This window comes from Echinops telfairi, unplaced genomic scaffold (genome assembly GCF_000313985.2).
Source record: "Echinops telfairi isolate 266 unplaced genomic scaffold, ASM31398v2 ScPeMD7_43;HRSCAF=161, whole genome shotgun sequence".
NCBI classification, from domain to species: Eukaryota; Metazoa; Chordata; class Mammalia; order Afrosoricida; family Tenrecidae; genus Echinops; species Echinops telfairi.
This window is the reverse complement of record NW_022103941.1, coordinates 112004-124653: the sequence shown is the minus strand read 5'-3', so window position 1 is coordinate 124653 and position 12650 is coordinate 112004. Positions and strand designations below refer to the sequence as shown.

General features: G+C 53.9%; 1 gene segment (V, D, J or C); it reads left to right on the top strand.

The window, feature by feature from the left end:
- The first annotated feature begins 3964 nt into the window (after positions 1 to 3964).
- On the top strand, positions 3965 to 12334 carry LOC101660856. The segment is given in 6 exon segments: positions 3965 to 3974; positions 8238 to 8528; positions 9020 to 9349; positions 9431 to 9751; positions 11948 to 12078; positions 12251 to 12334. Coding segments are annotated over 6 exon segments (1167 nt in total).
- Positions 12335 to 12650: the final 316 nt, after the last annotated feature.

The window sequence follows — 12650 nt, the reverse complement described above, 5'->3', positions numbered from 1 at the left end:
TCTTCCATGTGGGCTTTGTTGCTTCTGAGCTTGATGGCCGCTTGATTACCTTCAAGCCTTTAAGACCCCAGACTCTATACTTTTTGATAGCCTGGGTGCCCGGAATGTTTTCTTAATGTGCACTTGACCTTTATATAAAACTCTCTCTTATACATGAGTTTCTGTGGATTTGATTCTCTAAAGTACTCAGACTAACATGACAACTCTATATGGAAAGGAATGAGACACACAGGAAACAAATCACTACGGAAGAAGAACAGAGTAGGAGGACTCTCACTTCCCAAACTCAAAGCCTACTGCACACTTAGGCTAGTCAAAACTGTCTGATACTGATACAAAAAGAGAAGCGTTGAACATTGAAATAGAATAGAAAACCCAAAAATATATCCATCCACTTACCAGCAACTACTTTTTAACAAAGGCCTAAAATATACTCAATGAGGAATCTCTCATCTTTACAACAGATGGTGCTGGTAAAATTGAATTTCCACTTGCAGAAAAATGAAGTGGGGCCCACATATCTCACCATATACAAAAACAAACTCATGATGGATTAGAGACCTAAATGACAAGCTTACCACACTGAAGAGCATCAATAAATGAATAAGGATAAGCTTGGCAGCTAAGATGGGGCATGAACACTGCTAAACACAATGAAAATCATACACAGCAGAAGACAGAACGTGTGACTTGGAGCTCCTGAAATAAGACACAGACTGAATCAGAAGGAACCTTGGTGGCACAATGGGTGAAGGTCAGGCTGCTAACAGCAAGGTTAGCAATTTAAAACCACGAGCTACTCCACCAGGTACAGATGAAGCTTTCTACTCTGAAAAAGAGTTACAGTCTCAGAAACCTACAGGGGTCATTCTATCCTGTTTTGCAGGGTCTTCAGAAATCAGAAGCTACTTGATGGCAATTTGTTTCATTGCTTTTTTTTTTTCACTTTTTGTGTGAATCAAAAAACTTCACCAAGAGACTATAGGGGGAAACCATGGAATGGCAAAATGTGTTTGAAAATGACACACACACAGAAAAAGACATCAATCTCTAAAATCTATAGAAAATGTCAAGACTTCACCATGAGAAAGATGAATCAGAAAATTTTAGAAATGGCCAGAGGATGTGAATAGACAGTTCACCAAAGAACCTATTCAGGCTATGCACAACCTATGAGGAAATGCTCACTATCACTTGCCATTTGACAGATGAGAGCCAGGATAACAGCAAGATACCATCTCATACCATAACTGATGCCAAGGTTCAAAAATCTAGAAAATGACAAATGCTGAGGGAATCCAGAAAAGACCGGAACCCTCAAACACTGCTGGTGGGATTGTACAACAGTAACTACTGTAGAAAGTGGCAGGAAAAGTCCTCAAACAATTGGGAATCAGAATGGCACAGCAATCACATGACTTAGCAATGGTGCTATGTGGTATGTACCCTACAGAAGCAAGCAGCAAAGCAGAAACAGGTATATGCACACCCACGTTCTTGGCAGCACTATTTGCAGGAACAAGAAGATGGAGACAACTTAATTGTCCATTGGTGGGAGGATGGGCACAGACCGGTATATGCACACATTGAAATACAGCACGCAGTTAAAGAATAATGATGTAACAGTGAAACATGTCAGGCCATGGATGGATTGGGAGAACATGCCGACAGGTAAAGGGAGCCAATCACAAAATGACAAATATTCTATGAGACCAATATTGTGGGCAGGGTGTGTGTGTGTCAATGAATAGTTTTCATACAAAAAGAAACAGATTTTGATGGGTACAGGAGGTGAGGTAAAGGAGAGAGGCGAGAGTAAGAGGTTTCAGATGAGAAAGGCATTCGCTTGGACAAAAGGGGAGAGAATGTTCTACAAACAGTTAGGTGGAAGGGAAAGAGGGAGATAAGGCAAGTCATGGGGAGGTTTGATCATTGTTTCACTTGTGGAATGCCAAAACTAAGGATGTAAATAAATAGAATGGAGAGGAAGAGGGAAAGAGAGAAACTGTTGTACGTGAGGGTTGCAAGGATATTTTCATCGTAACTTGAAAGGAGTCCTACAAGAACCCAAGGAGCTGGGCCAGGGACAGATGCAGGAAGAGGGGCCATAAGCACACGACACATGCATGCTTTACACATGCTTTTTCCAGAAACATTGGCATCCTGGTGGGAAGGGACTCTGTGGGGCTCCCACCCATAGGGCTCAACTAAAAAGTGAGGAACTCACTGAGAGACTGTGACATAGTGCTCACAGTCACAGTCACCAGGAGGTGAGCAGACTATGGCTAACACGGACCCTGTGTGTGTCTCTTGCTTCTTCAATGCATCTTCAGCAGAAGCCTGAGGCCATCATCCCTTTGGACCACCAGACATCAGACGGATGGACCAAGGATGATGCCAAAGAGAGGCAGGTGGGATTCCAGGGAGACCACCAGCAGAGGACATAGACAGACACCACAAATCAAGATTGTCTGACCCATGGTGAGCATTGGGTGAAGGGGGAAGAGCATTGCTTTGCTGAGGGGCATGGAGCCCATTTCAGGAGGTGGAACAATTTGGACAGGGATATCAGTAACAATTGCACAACAGAAAGAGTATAATCAATGGCACTGAGTTATACGTGTAGAAGTCGTTGACATGGAGGATGCTTTGTTGTGTACACTGTTGCCCACATTGGGAAAATAAAAGACATGACTACTAAGGAGCACAGGGAAAGGCCATGTTCTGAGATGGATTGTGGTAGGGCTGGTGCCACTCTTCTTGATATGCTTGACCTGCTGAATTGTGTGACCGGTGAATGAAGTGACCCTAATATGGTTTAAAAAGGAAAGAAAGGAGATTTTTCTTCTGAGGCCAGGTGTGCAGGCTGCTCCCTGGGCCTGGGGGGCGGGGTGGTGGTGGTGGAGGGCTGAGCAGCACCAGATGCCAGGACCATTCTGGACTCCCAAGCAGCCCACCTTGCAAGCAAACCAGGGCAGAAAGAGGGCCAGGTGGACGTGGGCATCCCAGGGGTGGAGAGGACCCTACAGGCAGCACACAGTGTCTGGGAACCCTGCCTGCAACCCCCAGCTCCCATGTTCCAGGGAGACAGCCCCTCCCCCACCAGCCCAGATGAGATGCCCTGACTGGTCTGGTTTCCCCCCACAGGCTCTGAGACAGAAACCAGCCAGATGAAAAGAGCCCTGGGGGAAGGCAGCAGTGCCAGCAGGTTTCAATCCCATTCTTAGTGGTTCCAGCCCTTGGAGGGGTCCGCCCTTCTGCTGGGAGGGGCACAAGCCTGCCCTGGTGAGGGGGCAGCACAGGGCCCTAACTCAGTGAGTCCATAGGACAGGGAGCTTCACACCTGCAGTAGTGGAGAGTCATCCAAGGGAGGGGGAGTTTAGGGGCCTCAGGGGGAGCTGCCAGGACCAGCCAGGTCCCAGATGGATAAGCAGAGGAACCACCAGGCTGAGCAGACTGAGGATGTGACCACACAGACATGGGAACTGCCCACTGCAGGGAACTCATCTTCATGGCTTGGGTGCAGCCATGCCAGCTGAGCAGGTGCCCGGGGGCAGACAGGGCTGGAGATGCATGGGCTCCAGATCTTTGCAGACAGTGCTGGGATGAGGGTGCAAGGACCTCAAGGCAGGAGGGCAGAAGGAAATGCCAGGCAGGGCTGCGCAGGATTGAGGGGGAGAGAGAAGAGGTGTTCAGTGTAGGAGCCAGGGTGGGGCAGGCTCAGCACAGAGGGGTTCCCTAGTGTCAAGAGAGTCCCATGCTGATGCATAGTGCTGGCAGCCATCTCAGGGCAGGGTCCAAAGCGGTATTCCCCAGAGTGACCACCCATAGGTGCAGCCAAGGATGAGGACAGTCGGGGCAGGAAAGTGTTCCTGTGGACAAACTCTAGCATGAGTGACCAGACACAGGGATGGGGCACAAGATGGGGTTCCCAGGAATATACATGGAGCTGTGAGAACCAGCCATGGTGGCAGGTCAGTGTCTCCTTGGCACTGGGAAGCTCAGTGGCCAGTGCTCCGCTGAGGGGAGTCGGGGTGGCAGGGAGCGGCTCTGGAGGATCTCAGCTGTGAGGGAGATGGGAAAAGCAGGTGGGGTTGGGGGTGGGGGTGGGGCTCAAGGCACCACAGTGGGAGCGGAGGTATAAGCAGCGATCTGGAGGGTCTCTTTGGAAGATCAGATAGAGATTGGAAACTGGGGGCAGGAAGGTAGGGGCTGGGAGCTGACACCTGGGGACTGGGGGCTGAAAGCAGGGAGCTGGAAGCTATGTGCCAGGAGCCAAGGCTGGTCTTGGAAGCTTGGTGCTGGGTGCTGGGAGCTGCGAATTGGGATGTGAGTGTGGGGTGTAAAAGCTGGGTGCTGAGAGCTGAAATCAGGGAACTCAAAGATGGGTGCTGGGAGCAGAAAGCTGGGACATAAAGCTGGGTATTTGGTGATATCTGCTGGGAGCTAAAATCTGGGTACTAGGAGCTAAATGCTGGGTGCTGAGTCTGGGAAGCTGGGTGCTGGCAGCTGGAAGCTAAAGCTGGGTGCTGGGTGCTGGGACCTGAATGCTGAAAGCTGGGAGCTAAAAACTGGGTATTGGGTGATGGGTGCTGGAAGCTCAAAGCTGGGTGCTGGGTGTTGGGAGCTGGGTGCTAGGTTTTGAGAGCTGAAAGCTGGGAGCTAAACCCGGATGCTGGGCGCTGGGTGTTGGAGCTGAAAACTGGGTACTGGGAGCCAAAAACTGGGTGCTAAAAGCTGGGTGCTGGCAGAAGAAAGCTGGTAGCTCGCAACCAGTGGATGAATGATGAGAGTTTCTAGGTCGGGCCTGGGTCTGGGTCCCGAGTACAGGGAGCTGAGAACTGGTACTGGGTGCCAGTGGAGGAGAGGTGGGGGCTGTGATGTGGGCACTAGGTGCTAAGAGTTGGGGGATGAGGGATAAGAGTTGAGAGCTGTGGTTAGTGGGATGGGTACTGAGAGTCATGGTGAGCACTGTAGCTGGGTGCTGAGAGCTGGGTGTTGGAGTTTGGGCGCTGAGTGGGGAGTCCTGGGTGATGGCAGTTGTGTATTGGGAAATGGGAAGTGGAGAATGAATGCTGGGGGCTGGCAGGTAGGTGCTAGTTGCAGGGAGCTGGGTGCTGGATGTTGAAAGCTAGGTACTAGTGTCTGGGTGCTGATTGCCAGGTGCTGGGAGCTAAGGGCTGTGTGGGAGCTTCGGGCCTCAGTGCTGGGCAGTGGGCATGGGAGCTGGGTGCTGGGAGCTAAGGGCTGTGTGGGAGCTTTGGGACTTGGTGCTGGGCGGTGGGCATGGGAGCTGGGGGCTGGCAGATGGGAGCTAGGAGCAGGGGAGAGTGGGAGAATGCTGGGGGCTGAGTGGTAAGCACGAAGTCTGGATGCTGGGTGCTGGGTGCCGGGTGAGTGGTCCAGGAGGCTCAGAGTTGGAGCTGGGTGGTGTGAGTTGTGAGCTGGGAACTAGTAACTGACAATCCTGGTGGCACAGTGTACTTCTAACTGCAAGTTCAACAGTTCAAAACTACCAGCCCTGCTGAGGCAGAAGGACGATGCTATCTACACCATACAAATGAACATTCCACAAACCCACAGTGCTGGTTTTACTCAGTCCTAGAGGGCTGCTATGAGCTGGTGTCGGCCCAGTGACAGGGAGGGAGAGAGCTAGGTGCTGGGTGCTGAAGCTGTGTGCTAGGAACTGGGAGCTGGGAGCTGGAGCACAGGAGTAATAGCTGAGGGGTAGAGGCTGGGTGCTGAAGCTGTGAACTAGGGGCTGGGAGCTTGGGCATGGGAGTTTAAACTGTGCTCTGGGAGGTGGTATCTCATAGCTGAGGGCTAGGTGCTGGGTGCTGAGGCTGGGTGCTAGGAGCTGGAAGCTGAGTTATGGGAGTAAAAGCTGAGGGCTAGGGTCTGGGTGCTGAAGCTGTGAACTAGGGGCTGTAAGTTCAGGCATGGGAGTTTAAACTGTACTCTTGGAGGTGGTATCTCATTGCTGAGGAAAAGGGGCTGGGTGCTGAGGCTGTGAACTAGGGGATGGGCGTTGCAGCGTGGGAGTGTGAGCTGTGCTCTGGGAGCTATCAGATAGCTGAGGACCAGGGGCTGGGTGCAGGTGCACAAAGCTGGGTCCTGGGAGCTGGGCGGTGGAGAGAGGTGCTAGGGTCATGGTCTGAGATCTGGGGACAACTGTATGAAGAGAGAGAATGACAGGGAGGTTCATGGTGGGCTATGAGGGGTGGGTGGCAGCTGGCGGTTGGGTGTTGGCAGGTGAAAGTAGAGGTTGAAAGGTGAGAACTTGGGGTCTGTAAGTAACAAGTTAGGGGCACATGGCTGGGAAGTAAGGACTGGGAGGAGGGGCTGGGGGCTTGAAGTCATGGGCTGAGTTTGGGGGCTAGAAGTATGATTGAGGCACTAAATGGGCATTGGGTGTGGGCACAGTGTCAAGGAGCTGCGGTGGAAGCTTGATACCCACACAGATGTGACAGGCCCTTGACAACGGAGCAGAAGAGGGGAGAAGAGAGGGAAGGAGAGGAGAGATGATCCTGGCAGCACAGGGAGGAGCTCAGTGCTGGGAAGTGAGGGCAAGGGGCAGGGAAGGAGGGGTCCGGAAACTCTGGGCTGGTGGCAGTGCCATGGGCCTGATGCTAGAGACAGGGTCTGGGCTCAGGGAGCTGCAGGGCACCTCTGAGGGCAGGAGGCTGGGAGACACAGGGTCCTGTAGGACCTGGATTCAAGATGCTGGGAGGGAGGCAGGAGCCCTGGGCTGAGCATGTCAGGAAGCACCTGGTCTGCACTGACTGAAGGGCAGCAGGGAGCAGAGGCTGGAGATGGCCCTGGCAGGAGCAATGGGGCTGGGGGGTGGGTGTTGCTGGTGCAAAGAGGTGACCCTGGGTGGTAGAGGCCCTTGGCTGAGGTGGGGAGTCAGAGGCTCTTCCAGAGGGCTGGGGTCTGTGTCAAGGGAATGCTGCCAGAAGGTGGGGTCACAAGGCAGTTGATGGGGCAGGGGAACTCAGCAAGGAAAGGTGGGGGCACAGAGGCTCACCAGAAGGGCTCACCAGAAGGTCTCAGGCCTGAGTAGTTGAAGCCCTACTTTCTTCCTCCACCTGAGGCTCCTGATAAGAGCACCAGCACCACTGAGAAGGTTCCTGGGCAGGGATAGGCTCAGCCAGGGGCAGTGGAGGGGGTCATGGGGCAGCCCAGCCCTCACACACAGGGCCATTCTCAGCCTGAGCTGGTGGCCTAGGAGCCAGGAGAGCTGAAGAGGGGACTGGCTCCCAGACTGACTCTAGGTGGTGGAGCGAGGAGGAGCTGGAGCCCGAGAAGAGGGAAGCCTGGACCTCCTGAGGGTCCACAAGGACCTGGACAGGGGTCAAGGAGGACAGGAAGGACACAGTGGCTCTCACTGTGCACAAGATCAAGACCAAGGGAGCCAGGAACTCAAGACTCAGAGAAGCAGGAGACTGGGCCAAGCCAGGGATCTGGCTGGGTCTGTGGAGGTTGGTGAAGGGGCAGAGGCTGCCATGCTCATGAGGGCAGGGAGGGAGCCGGCCAGCAGGACCTGCCTTGACACTGGCCCTACAAAGGCTTCCCTGCAGTTGGGTGAATAAGGGGGACTCATGAAAACCCGGCCTGAGGAAATCAAGAGCAGGGCCCCAAGAAAGATGCTCCGGGCAGAGAGAGTGGGACTGGGATCCAGGCAGAAAGAACAGCCAAGGCTGGCACACCCCAAAACAGGGCCTGGCTGGTGGTGGGGGCCAGCGGTGGGTATTGGCTCGGGGATGACAGAGAAGGTGACTAGAGGAGGGATGGCATCCAGGGAAGATACCAGACCCGGTGTGACTTCAGGCTAAGAATAGAAACTGGGGCCACTCATGTCTGAAGCCAGCAGGTAAGCAGAGTGGAAGAGCCCCTGGGGGCTGGGATACCCCAAAGCTGAGCCAGTCCAGGTGACTCCCAGAGAGCTGGTGTGGGGGGCCAAGCCAAGCCAGAGGCCCTGGGTATGAAGTGAGCCAAGAGCCACCAGAGGTGATCCTGGAAGCGGGTAACCCCAGAGCTACTCCAGTGTGGGCCCATCATGGGGCATCTTGGGCAGGGGGCTTTAAGGTGGGGTTGGGCAGATAGGCAGGTGTGTTCCTCCACTGTGACCATCAGGTGTGCTCCCTTGGTGCCCATCGGGACAGAAGTGGGGCCTCGTGGGCAGGCAGACCAACTTTGTAGAAGCACACGGTCACATGGGAACCTCTCTCTTACAGATAGCCCCAAAGCACCATCAGTCTATCCCCTGACACCCAAATCCAGAGAAGCATCTGACTCCATGGTGACCTTGGGCTGCATGGTCAAGGACTTCTTCCCGGAGCTGGTGGCAGTATCCTGGCCCTCTGTCCCCCAGGCTGATGTGCACACCTTCACACCCATGCGGCATTCGTCTGGCCTCTACTCCCTCATCAGCATGGTCACCATGCCCTCTAGCAGCTGGCCCAGCCAGGATTATGCCTGCAGTGTCACCCACATGCCCAGCGAGACCAAAGTGGACAAGAAGATCGGTGAGCCTTGGTCAGGGGCACAAGTGAAGAAGCACATCCCAAATCCACAGCTCAGGGTCAGGTCCTCCTTAGGCCCTGGGCAAACCCTGAGGTACAGGGCATGGTGTTGATCCCTGCCATTTTTCCCCTCCTAAAGAACTACAGCTGTCTGCCTCCCTGTTGTCCCCAGGCCAGACCTAAATCAGACATAGGCTAAAGGCCTGAAGATTAGCCCCCGGGCTCAGAGTCAGGTAGTGGGTCTCAGAGCTACAGAGAAGAACTGGCCTTGACGCCCACCCACCTCAGCACTGGTCTCCTCTGCACCAAGTTCACCCTGCCCCAATCTGCTCTCTCCCCAGTGACAGATGTCAGCTCGAGATCAACCACAAAGTGCAGATGCCCAGGTAACGTGAGCTTGACCTTTGTGAAGAGAAGTGAGCCTCCCGAGGAGGACAAGCCCAGTACACCCCCTAGACCCCCGCCCTGTCACTCATCTCACCTCTGCTCAGCAGCTCCTGAAAATCTGGGAGGACCCTCCGTCTTCATCTTCCCACCCAAGCCCAAGGACACCCTCATGATGTCCCGAAACCCGGAGGTGACGTGTCTGGTGTTGGATGTGGGCCAGGACGAACCCGAAGTCCAGTTCAGCTGGTTTGTGGACGGCACAGAGGTGCACACAGCCAAGGATGGGCCACAGGAGGAGCAGTACAATGGCACCTCCCGCGTGGCCAGTGTACTCCCCATCCTGCACCAGGACTGGCTCTCGGGCAAGGAGTTCAAGTGCATTGTCAACAACGGGGCCCTTCCTGCCCCTGCTGTAAGGACCATCTCCAAGGCCAAGGGTGAGACAGGAAGTCTTAGGGCAGAGGGCATGGGGTGCCCTAATCTCTACGATGACTTTAACACCTCCCCTCCCCCCACAGGACAGCCTCGGGCCCCTCAAGTGCACACCATGGCCCCAGTCATTCTTGAGAATGACAAGAACATGGTCAGCATCATCTGCATGGTGAAGGGATTCTACCCTGAGAACATCAATGTGGAGTGGATGAGCAATGAGCGGCCTGAGCCTGAGGCCAACTATGTGAACACACCTCCCCAAGAGGAGGGTGATGGGACCTTCTTCTTGTACAGTAAGCTGACGGTGCCTAGGAACGACTGGGAACGAGAGACGACTTTCAACTGCGTGGTGATGCACGAGGCCCTGCACAACCACTACACCCAGAAGGCAGTCGCTCAGTCCCCGGGTAAATGAGTGTGGGCGTGCTGCCCCCTCTGCTTCTTGGGGCCCTGAGCACAAATGGAGCTTCCCTGTAAATACACCCCCTCCAGCAGATTCACCTTGAAAATAAAGCAACCAGCTCAGCGCTGGGGTCCTGTGAGACTGGCATGGTTCTTTCTGAGGTCCACGGGAGCCCGATTCTGCCAGAGTACGTGCTCAGGTGGGACTGAGGCAGGCCAGTGGTTAACTCGCTCAGGATCCCCCACCTACCAGCAACAGCGTATGGTGGCTCCATGTCACATGGAGGTTATGCTGTCCCAGGGCATCTCTGAAACCAGGTCACTCTGCACACACACACACACACACACACACACACACACACACACACACCTTGTTGTCTGTTTGAGGCAGGGAGGGCACTGAGCAGATTTCTCCATGGTCCCTGAGCTCTGAGACATGGAAAACAAGCCCCTCCTCCTAGATGACACTCTGGCACCCTCAGGTCACGACCACTCACACACAACATATATGCCAGCAATCACATGCTCCTCAGTGCACACACCCACACATGCAAACATGCAGAAACACAGGTCCACATTCACGCTAGCATAAATGCATGCACATGCAGAGACACAGAGACATGCATGCACACTCATAAACACCTGTACATTTGCAGGAGCACATGTAAAAACCCACATTTGAACACATGTACACACACATACATGGGCACACAGGCACTCACATTCATGCGCATGCATGTACATACACACACACATTCACACAAATATACACATGCCCCACAGTGCAAACACCACACATGCAAACATACAGACATATGGGTCCACATTCACACTAGCATAAATGCATGCACATGCAGAGAGACAGACATGCATGCACTCACACACACCTGTATATATGAAGAAGCACATGCAAAAACCCACATGGGAACACATGTTCACATACACACATGGGCACACAGGCACTCACATTCATGCACGTGCATATACATGCACACGCATGCACACAAGTATACACATGGAACCACATGAACTCACACACGTACACACAGCTATACATGTACACATGAGAAAACACACTTTTAGACTTACACACAGGCATGTATACACTCACTGAAGTGCACACATGGACACATACACATGGGCACACAAGAGCTCACTAACACGCATACCCTTACACTTACATGAACAAACACACACACATAGGCAGATACACAAGGACAGACACACGTTCATTTACATAGACAAACACATGGATACACAAGCACGTGCACACGGACAAACACAAGGGAACACATGAACACACGTTGTCACTAAGAAAAAGATGTACTTACACATACCCACCAACACACATAAAGAGCACATGGGCACACATGTGCACGCATGAACATGCAAGCAAGCATGTGCACTGACAGACACACCCACCACACGCCTCACCAGGTGTCCCTGTGAGCACATGCCCTCCCCCAAACACACAGAAGAGTCTCTTCCCACCCCTCCCATGTTGCCTGCACTATTTCTCCCTCACCAACCCAGAGGAGTCAGCCCAAGGACAGGCACTTAACAGCCCCTCCCAGACAGGCCCTCCAGGTCCATCCAAAGGAAGGTGCTGCCCTGGGCTCCTCACCTCTCCACAAGGTCACTGCTCTGATGGCGAAGACCAGTGCTGGTGGCCCACTCACTCACGTTCCTGCTCCCTCACACACAGAAGTCAAAGCCTTGCACTTTCACTGCTCACCACTGGGACTCCCTGTGCCTTCTGCTGTCCCTCATGCCCTCTGGGCCTACTCAACAGGACAGAGTTTAAAGTCAGGGAGTGGAAGGGGCTGCATCGGAGTGGCCTTGCTCCCAGATGACCTTTAGGGTTCCCTGACCATCCTTGTGCCAGTGGCCAAGCGAGAGGCTACGGTTCCCAGAGTAGGCCAGGTCTCCATGAAGGCCCAGGGGATTCTAGCCATGCTGAGGTCCAAGCTGTAGGACAGAGACTGGACTGAGGCCTGAGGAGAAAGCCGAGAAAGCCTGCCAAGCATAGCCAAGGAGAGCTGATGTTGGGGCCCTGCTGGCCCAACCCTCCTGAGGAGGGGACAATAGAACCACCCTCACATATATGAGTCCTACCTCCTGAACGGTCCTGCTGCCCACCCCCAATCTCTGAGAGCATGTTGGGGCAGGACACACTCACTAACCGCTCTTCCTCTGTCCAGAGCTGCAACCAGATGAGAGTTGCACAGAGGCCCAGGAGGGGGAGCTGGACGGACTGTGGACCACCATCACCATCTTCATCACCCTCTTCCTGCTCAGCGTGTGTTACAGCGCTACCGTCACCCTCTTCAAGGTCGACATCTCAAGACCTCGCCCAGAGCCAGCCCCCACCTACTCCATCCCATCAGGGCTCTTCTGCTCACCAGCAGAGGCCCAATCAACCAGGCTGCCCACCTGTGAAGGGTAGGCAGTGGGCGGGGTGGTTGGGGATGCCCTGCTCATGACCATCCCTGTGTCACCCACAGGTAAACTGGATCTTCTCTTCTGTGGTGGAACTGAAACGCACCATCGTGCCCAACTACAGAAACATGATCGGCCAGGCAGCCTAGGGGCTGCTCAGAGAGGAACACACCAGCAACCTTGCCACCACCATCCTCCCTCCACCGAGCAGCTCTGCCTCCATCCAAGCCCTGAACCCCTGCCCTGACCACTCACTGTCCTCCAACCCTGCTGGCTCACCTTATTCCCATCAAAGATCTGCAGAACATAGACAGAGCTGTAGATGGCCAGGCTCCATCCTTAAATACCATGTCCATTGGACCACCAGCACCACTGAGACACCACACTAGGAAGAGTGGGCCATGGTTTCTTGTGTCCACTTGGATCAAGTCAGAAGGGTTCAGGCCCAGGACAGAGATGCCGAAT